This window comes from Equus caballus, chromosome 22 (genome assembly GCF_041296265.1).
Source record: "Equus caballus isolate H_3958 breed thoroughbred chromosome 22, TB-T2T, whole genome shotgun sequence".
Taxonomy (NCBI): domain Eukaryota; kingdom Metazoa; phylum Chordata; class Mammalia; order Perissodactyla; family Equidae; genus Equus; species Equus caballus.
This window is the reverse complement of record NC_091705.1, coordinates 35,093,798-35,114,975: the sequence shown is the minus strand read 5'-3', so window position 1 is coordinate 35,114,975 and position 21,178 is coordinate 35,093,798. Positions and strand designations below refer to the sequence as shown.

Sequence of the window (21,178 nt, the reverse complement as noted above, 5' to 3'; positions counted from 1 at the left end):
AAAAATAACTGTGATCAGAATAGTTAGCTAGTTCTGGTAACAAGAGAGATGGCGCCACACATCAATTCACAGGCAACTAACTGATAAAATTTTTTATTTCACTTTTGAATTTTTACACTTTTCCTGATTATTCCATGTAAGGTGGAACCTAGAACTGTTTAAAAGACATACACAAATCTAGTACATCAATAACTGGGGATTTTTCTTTTTTGCTATACTATTTTCACAACCACGGGTGTGCTTGCTAGGCAATATAACCATCACAGAAGCTAACGTGAGGCAGAATACTGGTAAGGAGAAACGAAGCAAGAGAGAGCTACCAGATATACACACAGGCTCGTTCCACAGTCACTACTGCATTTTCAAGCGCCAAATATTAACTGCACGTTTTTGTTCAGCTAGAAAGGAGAGAGGGATTTTTTTTGTTTTTTTCTCTTTTTTTGGTTTGTTTTAAATCAGTGCATGAACGTTTCTTTTCTCATTTCAGCAGATGGACAAACAGATGGACACTAGAGCTACGTGGAATGTTAAAGGGGGGGGGGTACTGTGAGACTGGTAGGCCTGGCGATTCCTGACTCTCCCATTGCAGTGCTCACGCACCTTCCCTGCGTTACAGTCTTGTTTAAACATGGCTGCAAACTTGGCTGGATGAGGACACTTGGGAGATCGGGCGACAGGTACTAACAAGCATTGTCGGGGCTGGCTGCGATACAGGGAGAAGTCATGGATATTTAAAAACACGTTTTTGATCCAGATCTTGGTATGACCGAAGAGCAACAACTGTGCTGAGAACGGGAGGAAGACCGAGCTGTGGTGCTGGAAGCTCTACTCGACTCTGGGAAGCGAGGCTGCTCACCACAGTGCTCTCCAACTTCCTCACCCCCCAGGCCCCCTATCCCTGCCCATATCGGATTAAACAGCGAACGAAAGACAAATAAAGACAGCATTCAAGAAGAAAAATGCAAGGAAGGAGGAGGACAGAAATTTAAACAGGGAAGAGAAAACCAAAGTCAACAGTCAAAAAGGACAGTGGGAAAGGTTTAGATTTCAAAATTTAAAAGCCCCGAGCTAAGAAGAACCCAAAGACTGAGCACTCCTCAAGTGAAAGGCAATCTCTGCGGAACATTATTGTTAAAGGTATTATCCAGGACAGTAAGGCCATTCCTAAGATACGTGGCTTTTTTTCTTCTTTAGCTCGTGGGACAAGGAAAACAGATGCCACTACTGAAGCACAAGCTGCAAATCATTAACATATTGCTGTAGGAGAGGGGCTTTAGTCACGTGTGTTGGATGAGCACTGGACCTTTTCATGGTGTCATAACCCAGTTATCCGCCACAAAGAATTTCAATTTCAGGCTTCGAGTTTCCTCAGAGGAAGACACTGTGGACATGTGCGGCCAGGGACTTTTGAGTGGTAACAGCCCCAACTGGTCAAGGGTCTATAAGCCGTGAACAACAGGCAGAATTACCGTGATTTACCATGAAACTCGAATGCCAAATGACAGCTGTCTCACTGCAAGTCCCAGCGTCACAATATAATCTCTATAACTTTCTGTACAACTTTACAATGGAACTGTATTTCAGTGACTATTGTGATATCAGATTAAACTTCCAAAAAGTTATACATAATTCAGGTCTATTTTTTCTACCAGTAAGAGTTCTGCTAAGTTACAAAACCCCATAATCACAGTGTTCAGTTTAAAAAAAATTAAACACACATAATCCTGTCAATGTTAATCAAAATCAAAACTTCAGAATGCCGTGGCATTTATGTGACCAATCTGAGTTTTAGATACAAATACCAGCTGTTTATCCCATGGACCATTTTTGCTAGGCTGAGGCTGTGAAAAATCGAAAGTCGATGTACGATTCTTTTTTTTTTTTTTTTTTTTTATCGCACAAAGGGATATATGTGGAGGGTACAGAGTGACACTGAACAGATCACGAAGCACGAAAGATATTAGTTCTCTCCTTCCCCAGCATCTCCTTCATCTCCCTGGTTTTCCGACGTCCACAGCTGTAAGAGAGAAACAGAGCTCCAATCACAGCAGGGCTGGTGAAACTGACTCAGGGAGGGGGCCCAGGCACTATCATCTTCTCTCACTCGACTGTGAGAATTCTTCCTGTATTACTGCAGACAGTGACGACTGCAAAGGTCAAAACCTCAGCAGTCGTTTTAACCAATATAACAATTTAAAAATTTAGCTGTACTTACAGAGTACACAAGTGCCCTCGAGTCTTGGGCAACAGTGAATTATTAAGTAGGTGACCAGCGAACAGGACTACAAACCCTCCTCCATAAGCAGTCACTGAAACCCGCCGTACTTACAGTGAGATTGTCCCTAAGCAACTGCATGATCAGGGTGCTGTCTTTGTAAGACTCTTCATTCAGTGTATCCAATTCAGCAATCGCTTCATCGAATGCCTAAAACAAAGAGCCTTTAGCCAAGAAGTCACAGATTCTTTGCAGATAGCCCAATTTTTTTTTCTGCTAACAAGTGAATATCATTTCTCTTCCTGTACAGTACTTTGGGGAACCTAGGCTATTATTACATTGTTGTTTCAGCAAACATATAGTAGTGACCCTTCATCTGCAGTTTCACTCTCTGAGGTTTCAGTTACCCACAGTCAACTAGGGTCCAAAAATATTAAATGGAAAATTCCAGAAACAAACATTTCATTAAGTTTTAAATTGTGCGCCATTCTGCATAGCATGATATAATCCCATGCCATCCCACCCGGGACATGAATCATCCCTTTGTCTAGCAGATCCCACATCGTATATGCTCCCTGCCTGTTAGTCACTTAGAAACCGTCTCAGTTATCACATCAACTGTCTCGGTATCACAGTGCTCGTGTTCAAGTAATGCTTATTTTACTTAATAATGGTCCCAAAACACAAGAGCAGTGATGCCGGAAATTTGCATATGCCAAAGAGAAGCTGTAAAGTGCTTCCTTTAAGCGAAAAGGTGGAAAGTTCTTAACTTAATAAGGAAACTAAAAAAAAATTCGTATGCTGAGGTTGCTAAGATCTATGGTTAACTTTTATTACAGTATACTGTTATAACTTCTATTATCAGTTATTGTTGTTAATCTCTTACTGTGCCTAATTTATAAATTAAACTATCATAGATATGTACGTATAAGAAAAAACATAGTATCTATAAGGTTTGGTACTCTCTGTGGTTTCAGGCATCCACTGGGGGTCTTGGAACGTATCCCCCACGGATTAGGGGGGGACCACTGCAATGCACGTTTATAAAGCATCAATCAACAGTAACAAATTCCTAGACAAGAACTTCACTGAACCTAGCAAGTCACAGGCATTACTGTGAACCCAGCACAATCATTCCAGGCCAACTCACACAATTTTTTAATTACCAAAGACATTTCTAGTAATCTTTCTTTTTTTAAACTAAAACTCAAAAGGTCTGCATAAAAGGGATAAAGGGAGAAGAGAAATTCACACCACTAAATCTGATTCAATTATGTGATGGAACTTTGAAAATTCATTTCACACACTTTTTCCAAATTAAAAAAATTTTAAATGACAGTGTGCAAGTTGAAGACTACGGAAATATGTAGAAAAGGCAACTGTGTTACCAAAAGAAGACAGGCAGTAACTGAGTACACAAATAAAACACGGGCTGATTTCTTTTATTATAGCCACAACCTCAGATCCTGGTACAACGATGACGATTTATAACAGAGGCCCACAGCCCACAGCTTGACAAGAAACAAAAAACTACCTTCACTCTGAATTTTCTACAACCACCCCCCAAAAACAGCAGTCAACAAAAACAAAACAAAAACCAGCAGGAGGTGTTAGAAGAAAAAAAAAAAGTAATAGGTCTGTATTTATTTCATAAAAGATATACTCCTACCCCAGAAAATCTTCAAAAAAATCCAAGACAATGAGTTATGCTCAGGTTAAAAAAAAAAAGGGGGGGAATTATTATAAAGAACAAGAACTGTTTTACTCTGATCAGAAAACCAGAAAGGCCTTTCTCACCGTTTTCGCCAGGCTGCAAGCCTTTTCAGGAGAGTTTAGAATCTCATAGTAAAAGACCGAGAAATTGAGTGCCAGGCCGAGTCGAATCGGGTGTGTGGGCTGCATTTCTTTCTTACTAATTTCAAACGCTTCCTGGTAAGCCTGCTGGGAGTTCGACACAGTGGCTATAAAAAAGATAAAAAATATTAAAGGTTGGGTTCTTTCATAGGTTGCATCATACGCTGGATCTACCACCAAATTATTTTATCAAACTGGGCTGGAACAAATGACCTATCAAATGAAGGGTTAGTGTCTCCACCATTTGATTAACAATCAATGTTTATTCTAAGCCAAGTACTGTATTAAATACTCTCAGGGAAAACAAAGACAATTATGACAAAGTCTACTAAAGCAGTTAAGAAATACCCTTTAAGAAGCTAGAAGTGGAAAACAATATGCTCTAATGGAAAGATCATGGACTTTAGAGTCAACACACCCACATGTGAATTCCCAACTCTTATTCATTAGGTGTGTGGCCTGGAGTGAGTGAAAACCTCCGTGAGCCTTGGTTTCCTGATCAGAAAAATGGGCATACTCCCACCTAAATTCAGAGGGTTGTAGGAGGGATAAATGAAGAGTCTAAAATACTTGGCACATAGTAAGCACTTAGTAAAGCACAGCTATAATTATCACCCTCACAATAACACAGGAATGTGATAAAACAAATGCATCACTATTTACTATGGTGGTTTCCGGCTATCAAACATTTTAAAGGTTCACCTCTAAAAAGAGAGGTACCAAATAGTCCTCAAGATAAAGATCCCTTTACATAGACCACCACATGAGACTTATAAGGCCCTCCACATTTGCCCCTTAGGTGCATTTCAATGTGTCACCCCACAGCCTTGTGTATCACAGACCAGCACACTGCTGCAGCCCTTCACCTGCTGAGTACTGTGACGCTGACATCTGTGGCGAACAAAGCAAAAACTCTTAAAATTATTATGAAGGAAGGCTGGGGACACTACTGGGCAAATTTCTTTAAAGAAAAAAAAAAGTTACTTACTTTGTTTATTGTCTCCAGATGCCACCTCAGAAAGATATCTAAAGTAATCTCCTTTCATTTTCAAGTAGAACACCTTACTTTCTGGTTGTGTAGCATTGGGAATAAGATATTTGTCCAACAGCTCCTAAAAAATTATTCACACTCTGTTAAGAATCTGGAAATATTAAATATTTAGTTAAACTATGTTTGAGATTCAAGATATACACTAGCACTTCTAAATAATTTTTTTGAAGACTTAAAAAAACATTTTTCATCCAAAGCTTTTAAACGTTTTTTTAGCCCAGGTCCTAACAGCAGATGTCTGTATTCCTCTGTTAAAATAACAATCACTTTGACCATCCATAAGGGGTTGATTAAAATATAGTTATACAATAAAATGCTACGTAGGCCTTAAAAATGACGATGCAGAACTACACTGACAACTCGGAAAGGTTCTCAAAAGGCTGGGTGGAAAAAAAAAGCAGATTATAAATACCACATGAATCCTACTTTAATGTTGAAATATGTGTACACCCACACAAATATGTAAGGGAAAAGTCTGGAAGGATATTTATCAATATGTTGATAATGGTTCTCTGGGTGATAGGATTACAAGTCACTTTTACTTTCTTATTTATATTCTTCCGCCTTGTCCCTTTTTTTTTTTTGAAAACAATGAACTTATATTACTTCTGTAATTAGAGAAAAAAAAATCTTTCCATTTGGGGAGGAAAAAGGTGATAATAGAGCAAAACTGCCAACAACTAGGCTTAGAATCAATCAGACCTGGGTGGAAATCCCTCCTCTGCCTCTTACTATCTGTGTGACCCTGGACAGATGACCTCATCACCCTGGGCCTCGGGCTCCTCAGCTAACAATGGGGAAGTTAACAGCCATCTCCTGGGGTAAGTATGAGGATAAGTGAGCTACTGTACATAAAGCGCTTAACGTTGCCTGGCACGCAGTAAGCACTCAAAAAGTAGCTAATACTATTATTAACAATAAATTCCTTTAAACATTTATGCTTACAACAAAAGCAGTTCTGAAGGAGTCCAAGCTTCGTATACAGAGCAATATTTTCGAAGAGTTGTTTTAGAATGTGGCATCCTGAAAAACTGGTTAAGAGGCAGTAAGTACCACGCTTCTCTTCACATTCTTTCAGATGCTCTTAAAAGCTGGTCTACATTTTCAGGAATTATGGAACTTTCTTGCCCTTGGGATGCATGCCATACTTCATCTGAATACCAGATGTACCTAACATTCAGGAATTAGTGCATCATTAACAAACCCCCAAATTACCAACAGGCAACAAATTTAGCCATGACACTCTTACACCATCAATCTAACAAAAAGAGCAGCTCAATGCAAACGCTTAGCTATGAGGGGATTTAATCAACCCAAGTGAGCAGAGGCAAGGGGCAGGAGTCATTTTAATGTTCTTTGCAGACAGACAGCGTGTAATTCCTCATGGATTAGGCATGAGGAGTACTGCCTGACGGCTGACAAGCTTTGTACTGGTTTTCAAAAGAAAGGTGTCATGGGCAGTAATTCGGAGAGGCAGCCAGCAGGGGAGGAGGCAGATCCCCAAGTGTGAATTCCTTTTCCCTTCAAAGCAGCCCTCACCGTTCATTTTTACCTGATTTCACCTGGAAGAAAAAGAAAGTTCCCAGTGGGCTCAGGATGTGAGGGAAAGACAATATGATCATGATTGCTCTAGGATACGCACCCCTCCCATCCAACCTCAGGCCGTGGCCGGAGCGCAGGCAGTTAGGAATCCATCATCCAGCTACGGCTTATGGAAACACAGGGGAGGAGGCTCCCATGCCACCTTGGACTGGGCTTTGGACTGCAGGCCCCAAGTGACCGCCGCAGCTAACTTTCAGACTAAAACAGAACTGTACACTGTGCAGGCCTAACTGGGGGAGGCTGAAAGGCAGCCCGGCTTTTTGCTCCTGTCTCCCTAATGGAGATGACATCATCACTCAGCATAATACACAGAACAGCCTCCCTGTGGCTGCATCTACCTAAAATCCTGCCTATCTGGCCTCAATTTCTAAAGAAAAGGAGGAATGTTGACTAAATGTTCCCGTTTTTCACAGGTCTTTTTGAAGAGAGAGGAAAATACCCCATAAGTGATGAGCAACCTCTGATCAAGTAAGAGGTGAGAAAAATCACACCATATGCTTAAAAATTAGTTGCAAATGGTTTGCAGCTTTCCAGTATATTCAGACACTTTTCTCTCACAAGCTGTTTGAGAGTTTGCATCTGTACATTAAATTAATACTACTGAGAAATCATTGTCTAAAACAGAAAGCCTGGCCTCTTACCAGAACATCATTGCAGATATCCTGCAGTTCCGCCTCTATCTTCTCGCGGTACTCCCTGCCCATCTGCTGCTTCTTCTCGTTCCTCTCCGTTTTCTGTTCGATGCTGGAGATGACACGCCAGGAAGAACGGCGGGCACCCACCACATTCTTGTAGGCCACGGAGAGCAGATTTCTCTCTTCGTTGGAGAGCTCGTGCCCCTGTTCCGTGACTGCCTTCATGGCTGCAGCCATGTCATCATAGCGCTCGGCCTGCTCGGCGAGTTTGGCTTTCTGTACCAGCTCACTTTTATCCATGGTCATTCCCTAGAACAAGAGCAGGAGAAAAAGAAAAAGAAAGCAAATGTCAGGCTTCAGGCCCAGGAAATGCAGGTGTGAATCTTCTTCCAAGCCACTGGGAAAGAAACAGACCTCAATGTGAAACATCTACTTTCAAATGCCCTCAACAATACTGACCACGAGCTCCTATAGGGTTAGGTGCTTTGCTAAGGTCTTTTCATTATTTTGGTCAATTAATTTTCCAAACAGTTCTACAGGGTAGATAGATTCACAACAATCCCCCCCTACTACGTTTTTTTTGGGAGGAAGATTAGCCCTGAGCTAACATCTGCCGCCAATCCTCTTCTTTTTGCTGAGGAAGATTGGCCCTGAGCTAACATCTGTGTCCATCTTCCTTTACTTTATATGTGGTCCGCCTGCCACAGCATGGTTTGATAAGCGGAGCATGGGTCTGTGCCTGGGATGTGAACTGGCAAACCCCGGGCCACCGAAGCGGAGCGTGAGAACTCAACTCAACTGCTACACCACCTGGCTGACCCCGCTTCCCCTTTTTTGAGGTGAAGATATGGAGGTTCAGAGAAGGCAAGTGATGTACCCAGGGCAACACTGCTAGAAGATGGGGAGAGCAAGAACTCAAACTCAAGTCCCTCTGTCTCTAGAGCTTCTGTTTTCTTCCACTTTCCTAATCTGCCCCCTCAACACAGACAGACTGCTTAGCAACTATTTCTTTAGGAGCTTATGCTAAATATATGTCCTTTACTTGTTTCAAGAATTATCTGGTTTTGACCAAATGTTTTTTTCCCATAGCATAGTGAAAAACACCTTAAGCGTGATAATTGCTTCAATCAATCTTAAAGCAAAAGATATGACTTTAAATGTTGTATTTGGCAGTGCCCATCAAGCAGGAGGTACCTAAAAAATGGGAGCCATTTTTCTCCTATCTTTTGAAATTTGCTAACTTTGTTACAAGGACACACCGTAGACAGAGCACAAACGAAGGGGAGGCAGATGTGGCTCTCTCTAGCACCAGCTCTGCTACTTAGAAGTGGTATGACCTTGGTCATATCGCTTAACCTCTAAGAGCATCTGTTTCCTTACTGGAGAAAAGAACACTATAACTCTCCATGGGGCCGCTGTGAGGAACAAAGGACTCAATCTATGTGAAGGCGCTTTGAAAAGTTTAGTACAGACAAAAGTCAGGCACTAATTGCGTACATGGTAAAAGCTGCCGAGATATAAGCATATTCAACAAGATGCACAGCAACAGAATTTCAAACCATAACGGAGTTCATGTGAAAGTTTTTCTGAAGTAGACAAAAATCTTAGTGACTTCAGTTTATCACTTTATCAAACCCTTTATACACCGATTAATGAACAGAATACCTCTAAATTATTCACCTCACTTTACTCAATTCCCTACTACGATAATCATCACTTATAGAAAGTGCAGTAATTTTTGGATAACATGTAGCTAAAAAATTATTAACCGATAAGAGTTAGTTTTATGTGCTGTTAGCTTAAATTTCAATATATCCATCTGTGCCACAGTGTACAACTACACTAATATCTTAAGGCATAAAAAGATAATAGTACTTTAGACAGTAGTAGGAATATCAGTATTTTTAAAACAAATTTTTTCATTACTATATAATGGTATCACACTTTTAGACTCTGAAAATGATTAATAATCTTAAAAGAGCAAAGGAGGTATAACCCCTACTCACAAAATGGTTTTACCTCAAAAGTCATTTTTGTATTTTCAAGGGAGAAATTCTACAGACAGGGCCCTATCACATAAAAATGTTTTATTAAATGGAGCACAATGATAAGCCACACCCCAAATCTAGACAATTCAGAAAAGAGCTGGTTCTCTAGCGCAGAACTACCATTTTTCTTCCTACTGAATACTATCTGAATCATATTCAGAGCTATGTCCTATATAAGGCTCGCTAATTCTAAGCTTACACTCGTGAAACAAGTCTCACCTTGGTCTGTCTGACATCTTCACCCACATCACTAGGATGAGACCATAAGAGAGATGATAATCCTCATGCAATATTCCATTTGCTCTTCTACATTTCCCAGCAAACCCCTTCTCTTAGGAGGAGACACATGGTTAGTTCTTGAAACTGAAAAGCCTATGTGTGGTTCACCAGGCTCCCTTCTCCTACAGCAACCACCTGGAAAGCCATGTGTTCTGCATGGTGCTGCCACAAAACAGCAGGGTTTCTGTAGCCTGAGTCCCAGAGCGACTGTGTACTGCAGAGAATCCTACACATCTGCATTGGACACGCGATGCGGAAAATACACTAACTTTTGTCGGGTTAAGCCACTGACATGTTGGGACTGTTCGTTACCACAACAGAACCCAGCCTACTCTAAGACAAGTACATCAAAAATACACTACTCATCATCTTAAAATTACATGCTCTCGTAGTATATCTAACTTTCTTGACCATAAACTCTTTCAGATCAGGACACAATCTCCATCATTAAGTAACTCGACTTCATTGTTCCTAAAAGTGAGAAGCAGAGAAAAGCCAAGTTTCAATGAAGACACAAATTTTCCAGTCTGCAGACTAATTCAAAGCTGGCAGTCAGTTAGTGGCCCACTTCAAAGTTCATAAAACAGCACCTGTTCAAGTCTACTTAGGAAAGATTCCAATTAATAAAGGACTGGCCAAAAGCCAATTCAGAGCTAAGCCATCTCACGCAGTATTGTAAGTAATAGAGAAACACAAAGGCTCAGCACGGCTAAAGGATGCCATGAAACTCTGTGGCCCTACTAGACTCCTCAATTACGCCCCCCACCCCCACCACTTCTCCCCTTTCCAAACATTAAAAGTTACATCATACCTCTCCGAAGAATCCTGACTACTCCTTGGGACCTCCCAAATGGACACACCCTATTTCTCAAAATAAAATGTGGCCTTTCTGGTTTGGGTCCAACTATTTCAAGCTTCTTTGAGATCACCGCAGGAGCTCCTGGAGACTGAGAACTATCGTGATGTGGTAAGACTGAATGCATGCCTTAAAACATGCATCCATCTGTTTAAAAAATTCTAATTACACACACAGAAACAACTTACAACAAACAAAATCCATGGCCGAATGTCCTGATGCCTACTGCTTATGTAACTTCTGACTTATATAACACGGATTTTGAAGCAGTGAGACCAATTTCAACAGGAAGTGGGTTACACAACACCCAGCAGTTTGGAAGAAGGCAGCAGACAAGGGAGAAATGAAATTGTGCCTATTTCTACTTCTAGACTAAACCTCCATCCATAGCCTCTCCCCGGTCCCACTGCTGTCAGTCTCTCATTGTCTTTAGCCCCCTTCATGTCTTTGCTACCAGACCCATTCTCAAAACTCTAATCAAGTCACTTCCTGCTCAAAATTCTATGAAGTTCCCTACTACCAAGAGTAGAGTCAGATTTCCTCCTGTGTCAGGGAAGGCCTTCCAACCTATCTTTCCAGACTTTTCCCAAAGCATGCCTTCCACGCGGTATGCGCTTCTGCCAAAACAGCCTTAAATACAAAGTGTGCTTTTCTGGCTCCCTGTCTGTGCTCACCAAGCCACTCCCTCTGCCTGCAATGCCAATGTCCTTTCCCAGCTACCTGCATACAGAATTCTTCAGAGCACAACTCAGATGCCATCCCCCCATGAAGCCTTTGTTAAGTTGCTAAGCCTGAGCTGTCTAATGTGAAAGCCACTAGCAGCATGTAGAAATCGTAATATTTTGGATATAAGGAGTTAAATTTTTTAAATTACTAAAATTAACTTCACTTTTTTTTTCTAATTCTTAAATGTAGCTACAGAAAATTTTAAATTACATGTGGATCACATTCTATTGCTATTGGACAGCACTGCTCTAAGCTGAAAATATTCTCACAAGCATTTCATCTATACCTCTCAATTTCTAATCACATTTCTTCAGTGCTAAAATTCTTGGACATAACCCTCAAGTCCCTGACTACACCAATACTACTTTAGGGCATGTCCCCCAGCACCCTGCACACCATTGAAATGAACAAACATCTGCTGAACAAAGAGACCCCCAAACCAAAGAACAATAAGACTGCGAATTTGCTAGAGTTCTCTCTTCTCAAATAATTCAAAGCACCTATTCTTCACAAGCACATTAAATCCTCATTACATCTGGACCTCGTTCCTTTTCCTTCTGCACCCTACTTCAGAACTACTCTCAATCATGCCTTCTCCTTTCCTAACTTTCAATGACTCTCTTTTGGCTACTCCATCAAATCTAAACTCTACCATGCTTTCAAAGTTCTTCATAATTTGGCTCCTCCATACCTGTAAGGCTTTCTCATCCACTACTCTCCAACAAGTACCCTTCTCCCAGACGGGACATCACCGAATACCCTATAAATGCCTTGGTCAAACATGCCTGAAATTGCTTCTGTAATTCCCATCATCTAGAATGCTCTATTTATGCCCCACCTATGCAAACTCTATCCATCCATCTAGAGCTAGAAAGCCTTCCCTGTTGAGCCCAGCCCACACTGATCGACCCTGCCTACGAACCCAAATACACTTGGAGCCTATTACACAGCACAGGGCTTCTTTACGCCTATGTTCTATATGTTCTGTACCATTTACTGTACCATTTCAGTACTGTATCATTTACAAAGTTTCACCCATGTACATCCTCACAGGAAAGCTTCACATTTGCTTCTCATTTAATGCCTAAAACTGCCAGGCACAAAACTAATACTCAAACAGAGGTGCTGTGAAGATGAGGGGCAGGGAATTAAAGAACAGGAAATGTGGAAATCTTTCTTTAAAAATACGTAGTGCAAAACAATTTGAAGTACTATTATTTCTCTCACAATCCCTACACATCACTGTTTTAGCCCACAAAATGTGAGCTTGGATTTTTTTAATATACAACCCGTGAGAAGGAAAAGAAGTCTAGATTAATCTTGTCCAGGAAGTGAATATGTTATAATGTCAACACTCCTAGATAAGACTCCACCCTCAAGGTTCTCAAAATGGACACACACATAAATATTCATTAGTTTCTAACTGAATTTTCTAGAGATGCCAAGTAGTGATGGTTTATAATCAGGACCTACTTTTCTTCTGAGATTTTGAACCAAGGTCCTACCAAGAAAAACATCAGTAAGAGAGACTTTATTTACCTCCTAAAAAGCCTTAAAAGACTGCCGTCTCATCACCAGGCCTAGCATTAACAGCACAGAGTCAAGATACCAGAGCAGACAAGTTTATCAGAGGCCTCAAGAGGTTTAACCCTGCAGTGGGCGAAGAGATTCCCTTGTGCTGGGCACAGCTCAGGAAGACACCAACAGACTTCAGAACAGTTCTCAGGCACAGCCACATGATGACGATGGCTCTGGATCTGTTCTTAGTCACTAGATGCAGCAAGTCAGAGGACTGCATTTGCTGATTAAATCAGCAACTGCTTAGTGAAAAAATGGAAACAATCCAGACATACAACAGGGGAGTGGTTAAAAAGAGAGACAGACAGTACAAAATTGCATGGCCATCAAAAGAAGGGATTTAATGTCACAGATTTGTTAAAGAAATAATGGGGGACGGAGGAAAAGATGCACAACAGTATTTCATTTTTGTAAAATATCCGTCAAAGAATATTATGAAGAATAATTCTAAAGGTGTCCATAAAACAACAGGGTTTCCTTCAAATAAATGAAACCCTAAATCAGACAGTAAATGCTCAAACAAGAGTATCTATGAACCAGCCCAGCCCCTCTACCACAATTCTTTGCCTAAGAGGTATTTTTTCCAGCCAGGGCAGAATACTGAGAGGTCACTTCCCAGTGGCAGAAGCAGACATCCAAGGATAAAAAGGAAAAAATAAAAATAAAAACAAATATCCATTGCTAATCCACAGTTTTTTTTAAAAAAGCATTGCAAAGGAAGAGTTGAAAATGACAGCTGTAGCCTTCTGAAGTATTAACTTTCAGCTATGTTTTGATTTCAAGGAAAAGAACATGCTCAATTCTAAAATACTGAACTTTTGAGTTTAATAATTTGTTAGAAATTTAAAACGTGATAACTCCATTATCACGTACCCAGATGAGTGAAGCTCTAATATGAAACATGCATGAGTAGGATCTGTTCTTAGGAAAGCCCTACATACAACAAATCTGGGCTGCTAAAGAGAAATTAGGTGATTCTTAAAACAACCTCTCTGAATCTCAGTTTCCTCAAATGTTAAAAGGAGACCTTAACAGCTATGAAATAAGTTGATGTAAATAAAATGCCTAGATTGACAGTGCTGATCAGAGTAAAGCCTCAATAGGCAAATATTCTTACTCTTAAACCACTGCACAAAAACATAATGTATATAATCCAATGTGTGCTGCATAACTGCAAATGAAAAAACTACCAGTCTTTCCAAGAACTCTTGATTATTCACTGAGGGGAGTTCAAAAGAAATACAAGTAGAATAGTGTGATGCTCCCCTCAGAGAGCTTACACTCCCATGGCTAGAGCATGAGAAGACAGCATATATTTAAAGGTTATAAAGCTTCCTTGGAGAAGCAACCAGCTAGAATCAGAGGGAACAGGTTTAAAGAGGCTGGGTCCTGACTGGATTTACGGGTTGGTGGGGTTCTGCATAGGAAAGAAAAAGGGAACTCCAGGTAGGGACTGGAAACATGGATGGATGACTGAAGTGCATGTGTGTTTTTCTAGATGAAACAGATTTCAAAGGCCAAGGGAGATAAAGAAATGAGAACAGTTATCAACCTGGAATGAGGAAACTGACAGGAGCATCTTAAAAATCAAGGCTCAAAAGTTTCCATGGGGTAAGGAATTGACAGTAAATTCTGAATAGCATTTAGAAAGGTACCATTCCAGATGGAGCAGCTGCAGCACCATGAAGTCAAAGTTCCAGTTCTAGAGTCACTCTGCCAAAGGAAAAACAGATGCCAAGCTCCTGCAGAAGAGACTGAGAAAGTCTGTTAGTCCAGGTGGTTAGTGGGCGTCACCCAGAAAAAGTTAAGTACTCCTGGCTCTTAAAGAAAACTACTCACTGAAAAACACCCACTCCAGAAATGTCTGTGCACCATTCTACACACAAAATTCAGAGGCCGGTAATAAATTTAACTCCATTCAAACACTTGCAGGCTCTTTGTTCGAAAATGAAACACAGCCTGTCTGAAATACAAAGTCATTAGCAGTTATGTGCAGAGATCATGGAACTGTGGGGGAAACTGCACTTCTATTCCAAAATTCCTTCCCTCTTCCCTATCAGTTGTTGAATATCATTGCTAATTATGTCCTGTTAGCCAAAATTAAACCTAAAACAATGGAGGTGTCAAGTGATACGCCCAAGGTCACACAATGTGCATCAACAGAAGATATGACAATAAATCGATCTCTTGGCTTTAAGTGATCAATCCAAAAAGACAACATGCTAATTCTCATCCATAAAGACAGCCCAACTGGTCGATCTTGTGAATAGGGTTCAAAGGCTTTCGGCCCACCAACATAATGGAAGTGACCCAGTCCAATTCACCAGTACCACACACCAACTCCACAGGTTACCTGACCTCTGAGAGTCTGTTTGCTCTGAGAGTCTGTTTTCTCATGCATAAAATAGACAAATCTACTTAGGAGGGTTCTTGAAAGGAGTAATTAATTCATGATGCAAAACATTTAGCAGTCTCTGCACACTGTAAGCACTCAAACAGCAGCCACAGTATATTCCACACAAAAGTCTAACAAAAAGGGCCAGCCCTGATAGTCTAGTGGTTAAGGTTTGGCACTCACACCACTTCAGTGCCCTGGGTTCAGCTCCCGCGTGCAGAACCACACCTCTCCTCTGTCAGGTGACACACTGGCAGCAGCTCACACAGAAGAACTAAAGGACTTACAACTAGGATATACAACCGTGTACTGGGGGGCTTTGGGGAGGGAAAAAAAGGAAGATAGGCAACAGATGTCAGCTCAGGGCGAATCCTTCCCTACAAAAAAAAAAACAAAAACAAAGAAAGATACATCCTAAGATGATACTTTAAAAAAGTCTAATAAACAAATGGTCAGCAGTGAAGGGACACTTACTACACACCTCATTTCTTTTAAACCCAGGCGGCTCTCTTTAAAGACTTTTTTAAAAAGGCACATGTTAACTTAATATGCCTATCTCTAAGATAGCACTCACCACAGTTCACTGAAAATGTCTTTTCTGGCTCCCACACTGAACTGAACTTCAGGTAGGAACCCAGATTTGTATCTTTGGGCACCCAACGTGTAGCACAACACCTGCCACACTGAATAGCAAACTGATCAATTGATGCACTTTTAAAGGAAGTGAACAAGGCTGCTTTCCCTATGTGGACAGACGTAAGCAGACTACATCTAACCTATAAAATAGACAATATTTACACTCTCCCATAGACTACTTTTTGAAAAGAGCCACCTCAGCTCATCAGGACACAAAGTTACACGTTTTGACTAATGTTTCTCAGCTACTAATTGTTATATTTATAGATTGAAACTGAGCTTCAACGAGCCCTTAGAATACTTTTCATCCATCTCCTCTATTCAAAAGTCCAATCAGCTATACAAAAAGCTATACCTGCTAATTGGTTTAGTAAATAAGAGCAACCAAAAAATCCATCAATTATGGTCTGCCTAAATGTGCAAAGCACTTAGGGGTTTATAACTACTCATTTAATCCTCAGAATCCTATGAGGTAGGTGTCATTGTCCCCTTTCACAGATGCCAAGAGTAACTTGCCAAAGGTCACAGCTGCGTCTGGTACATGCTCCTTCCTCTGTACAGCACTATCTCCTAAAGATCAATTATGATCCTCAATGCTTACTCAAGGAAAAGCTGGAATAGACAATTTTTCAAAGAACCATACAAAGTCATTACAGTGAGGTTTGAGAATTGGCCTTAATTTATCTAGCTTTAAAAATCAAAATCAAATTAAGCAGTTAAAAACAGCATATGCCAAAAGCTCACCAGACTGTCAAACAAGCTTTACGGAAAGGTTTGCAGGCACACGGTACCAATGGCCAGGGCTCACACCTACTTTATTGTTGCCTCCAATCTCCGTCCTGGTCAAGGCCATTCAGAAATAACTTTCATTGTTGGGTTTCATAGGGAAAACAATGAAATCAACTAACCAGTACAGGAAAAAACTTACATAACAGAGGTTTGGCCAGATTTAAAGAAGTCATCTCACTAACCTACGGCTTGCTGGGAATGACTTGTTCTCGACGCCACCAATCAATTCCATCTCATTTTAAGTATTAGAAACATGTAACTGTGCCTATAGCAGAAGATCTTTTAGCAGAGAAAGCAGTAAGACAACCGGCTTTTAGCATACACATCACAAAATGGGAAGTACTTTAGTCTATTTTTTGCTCCCTTAGAAAAATTCCCTCCAAATCCAGCTCTGACTGTTAGTTTCTCCACCATGACGTGTAGGTGACTACTAGGATCATATTCGTATAGAGACCAAGATGGTTCTAAAGGTTAACAGTTGCCATTATACAACTAATTTCTTGCCCCTTAGCTACGGTGAACTGCCACCTCCCCCTAGAAAAACGTATGAATGCAGGAACTTAAAGTTCTGTCCAAGTAAATTTTAGTTCATTCTCTAAAGGTACCCTCATTTAAAGGAAAATTGCTTAGTTTGATGGTACTGAAAGAGCATGGAGCATAACAGGACGTTATAATTTAGAATTTTCTCTCTACTTACGTAGATATATTCTCTCATCTCCTCCTCCCCAACAAAATATGGAAAATTTAAAAATCTACAGAAAAAACAGTATCGTAATAATTAATGATAGTAGTCTTGACCAAATTCTATTAGATGAAGAATTTAGAATTGGATAAATCAGTGTGCCACAAAGTAACTGATGAACTTTCTCCCTAGTATGAAGAAAATACTAGAAAATCTGGGTTCTTCACAAGCTTGCTTCCTGACGTGAACCAGCAGTATCATCCCTAAAGGCCAGAATGAATATATTCCCCTCCATAAATGTCACTATATCCATTTTCAAAAATAGCTAAAATTCCTGTTCAAATACATTTACTAAGATACATGCAAAGAAAAATGACGGACTAAATGCGCTCACAAGAAAGACAGCCTTGTATTGTTCCACCAGGAGTAGAAATCATTAGCGCCAGACTGCCTAGGTCGGATTCCTGGCTCTAGCACTTATCTTGTGCCGTGTGAGTGTGTGAGTGTGTATGTGTATGTGTGTGTGTGTGTGTGTGTGTGTGTGTGTATGCCCCTAGGATAATCAGTTAACTTCTCTGTGCCTCAGTTTCCTCATCTGTAAAACAGGGCTAACAGCACTTACCTAGCATTGGTTTTCATGCAGGTTTAGTTAATACGTGTAAAGTGCTGAGAACAAAGCTTAGCACATAATAGGCAATGTAAGTGGGAGCTATTATTATTATAGACTAATTGCTTGATGCTACCTCATCAGTTGGTGAACAAACCACAAATGGATGGACTTTCTCTGTGTCTATGCTACAGAGCATATATGCATGTCTAACCCATATATGTGCACATTCATGAATATGATCAAATAACATGTATTACACGCCTACTATATCCCAGATTTTAATTTTAATTATTGAGTTTGTCCCAATAACACATCAAAGACTATTACCATTTGCATTCTACAGATGAGAAATTGTACTCAGAAAGACTGGAGATGATACACACAAAATAAAATTCTATCATGGGGGCTGGCCCCATGGCCGAGTAGTTAAGTTCACGTGCTCCGCTTCGGCAGCCCAGGGTTTCGCAGGTTCGGATCATAGGCGTGGACATGGCATGGCTCATTAGGCCATGCTGAGGCAGCGTCCCACATGCCACAACTAGAACGACCCACAACTAAAATATACAACTATGTACTGGGGGGATTTGGAGAGAAAAAGCAGAAAAAAAAAAACAAGATTGGCAACGGTTGTTAGATCAGGTGCCAATCTTCAAAAAAAAAATTGTAATATTATTTTTTGAAAGCAACATGTATACAAAGTAGGGTTGGGTCTCATCAAAATGCAACTAGAGAACAAAAGAAAGTCATTAATAGTGAACTCTGTGATCAAAAAACAAAACCAAAAGCTTAAATTTAACAACTGACAGTTTGTAAAAAGGCCTCATGACAATTGTGGAGAGAGAAACCCAGAACCAGAGATTAAGCAGCATGCTGAAGACCACACAGCTAGAAAATGCTGCAGGTAAGACCTGAATCAAATTTATCTGACTCCAGGCCCAGTGCTCTTTCTGCTTCTATATCCACAGCCAAAAGGGCAAAATGCACTTTTTGCAGTGGCCCAAATCTCTGGAGACTCTGCCTCAGGAACTAGCATCATGGGAATTTGCTCAGCCTGGTTTTATGGAGGCTGCCTCCCTGATCCATAGAGCTCCAATTCTAAAATGGCTTCAACGTAACACAAGCACTGCATGATGGGAAACGCACAGAAGATTATAGGGTAGGAGCCATACTCCAGAGGCTGACAGTCCATAAATATGTGCTACTGATGAATGAGGATATCCAATCTGAAAACCAGGTGAGTGATCCAGGCCAAATCACCTCACATCTCACAAAGACTTCATCTGTGAGATAGGTGAATGGTTCCTCATCTCATAGACAGGAGAGGCTACGAAAATAATTCAGCAGTTGCTACTGGATTACTAGCCTTCCATTTTGAAAACCGCAGTAAAATTCTAACTTGGGTCCAATAAAATTGACAGTTTTACCCTCAACATCCTGTGTGATGTTAAAGACACAGATCCAAGAAAAATGAGGGCTCAGATAACTAAGATACAGTTCTAAATACAAAATGGGGTGCACTGGAAGCAGTCAAGAAGAAAATCACTAAGAACTAACTAATATCTATACATATCAATTTCTAACTGGAAAATGCAAAAAGCTGAGTAGCCACGTGTCCAGTGCTATAAATTGCATATGTGTGTGGTTTCATGTGAACAAATGAGACGGAGTGAGAAATGCAGACAATTTTCATATTCTTTTAAGTGCTTCATCTTTCTGTTTTGGCTCCTGCGGCCGCCTGATTTTATATGTTCATAACATCATCTTGCCAAATTCCATCTCCCACACAGGGCAAGTAAAATCAGAGCCTGATGCTATCTAGCCTTAGCAAAGAGAAAAGCAGTGAAGTCAAGGACAAGAGACGTGCATTTTTACAAAAGGCTGGCAAACTATCTTATCAATACTGCCGCCTTTGAAAATCCCATTACATGCCAGTTCTCCATTTGCAAAAGACAAAGATGTACTCATCTTCTGAAGAAAAGGGGCCCAGATCACTCCCACCCCCTTCCCCATCACCAGGGAGGCCACTAGGCAAATTTCAGTTCTAAAAATGTACTAACACACTGTATGGGGGAATTTGGGGCGAGAACACAAAAGACTCTGGCTCTCAATGACGGTAAATACCGTGGGAAAATACTCCGATTCTCAGCCTCTGACATTTTTTTCCTGGGGATCCGGCCTGACACAGTAATCGGTTCCAAGAAATCCATTTGCTTGATTCAAACCTCAACCTGTGCTTCTCAGGGGATCTCGGGTCCTGCCAGGCTCCAAAACCAGCGAACGATGATGAAATGGCTTTATTGCAAAGTGGGAAGGGGTTCTCCCAAGGTTAAACCCCTTAGCCATCTCCCGGGGGTCAAGCAGGGGCCCTGGGGCTCGAGAACTCGCCCGCATTCGGTTAAATTTCAATTTCTGGAAACCGGAAAGGCAGGAGCACGGGTCACAGGGCTGAAAGGGTGGGCTCTCGCCGCCCGAGGCGCAGGGAGAGGTCGCGCGGGGATCGAAGCTGGGTCGTGAGGGAGCGGCGGGGGCCCGCGGCCCGATGTCCCTTCCGGCCCAGAGGGGAGCCGCAGGCACCCGCCCGCCGGGCAGGCGCAGGCGGCGAGGGCGGCCCGGGCCTCTCTGAGAGCGAAGGGCCCGGCCCCGGAAACAGGGAGGGGCCGCGGCGAGGCCGGGCCCGCCACAGGCGGCGGCGCGGGGCGGAGGAGGCCGCGAGCCCCTATCCAGGGGCCCACCCGCGGGGTCGCATTCGCCGCCGCCGCCGCCCGGGGGAGCTTGGGGCTGGGGCCCCAGGGGGCCCCGGGAGGCCCCCGCGCCGCACTCACCGTGGGAGGACTGCAAGGGGCGAAGACCTGGCGAGAGGAGCTCCGAGGGCGGTGACCGCTTCCTTCCCAGGCCCACTCCTCAGGCGGCGGCGGCGGCTACAGGGGCGGCGGCAGCAGCAGCTCCCGCGGCTCCGGAATCGGCGGCGGCGGTGGCGGCAGCTCCACTTCCGCTCCGGTCGCTACTTCCGCTCCGGCCCGAGCCCCGCCCCGCCCCTGCGCCGCCTCCTCATTGGGCGAGCGGGGCACGGGGTTGCCCCGGCTGCCCGAGAGGGGCGCTGGCCGAGGGAGGAGGAAGCAGAGCGGGGAGCCGAGCTGCGGCGCGCGGGGGAGGGTGGGGGTCCTGGCTAGGAGGGGGAGCGGGGAGGGGGCGGGCGAGGGGGACGGAAGTGGGGGCGGGGAG

At 42.2% G+C, this 21,178-nt stretch overlaps 1 protein-coding gene across 2 annotated transcripts; it reads right to left on the bottom strand.

Annotated features, from left to right (window-relative positions):
* Positions 1-77: 77 nt before the first annotated feature.
* YWHAB (tyrosine 3-monooxygenase/tryptophan 5-monooxygenase activation protein beta) lies at positions 78-21,151 on the bottom strand. 2 transcript variants are annotated; one of them, XM_023626621.2, is made up of 6 exons: positions 20,779-21,151; positions 7,364-7,666; positions 5,058-5,181; positions 4,013-4,176; positions 2,330-2,425; positions 78-2,017 (listed from the first exon to the last, which is right to left on the bottom strand). In XM_023626621.2, the coding sequence occupies exons 2-6, from the start codon at positions 7,661-7,663 to the stop codon at positions 1,961-1,963; spliced, it is 741 nt and encodes a 246-aa protein (XP_023482389.1). In that variant the 5' UTR covers positions 7,664-7,666; positions 20,779-21,151; the 3' UTR covers positions 78-1,960. The 2 variants fall into 2 exon arrangements, with proteins under 2 accessions (XP_023482389.1, XP_023482390.1); XM_023626622.2 differs by lacking the exon at positions 20,779-21,151 and adding an exon at positions 10,496-10,796.
* Positions 21,152-21,178: the final 27 nt, after the last annotated feature.

Excerpts from the sequence above, each read along its gene's own strand:
- YWHAB (XM_023626621.2), bottom strand. The coding sequence starts at position 7,663 with ATGACCATGGATAAAAGTGAGCTGGTACAGAAAGCCAAACTCGCCGAG. Across the intron at positions 5,182-7,363 it reads ATATCTGCAATGATGTTCTG|GAGCTGTTGGACAAATATCT; the intron begins GTAAGAGGCCAG and ends ATAATTTTTTAG. Across the intron at positions 4,177-5,057 it reads ATCTGGAGACAATAAACAAA|CCACTGTGTCGAACTCCCAG; the intron begins GTAAGTAACTTT and ends TCTTTTTTATAG.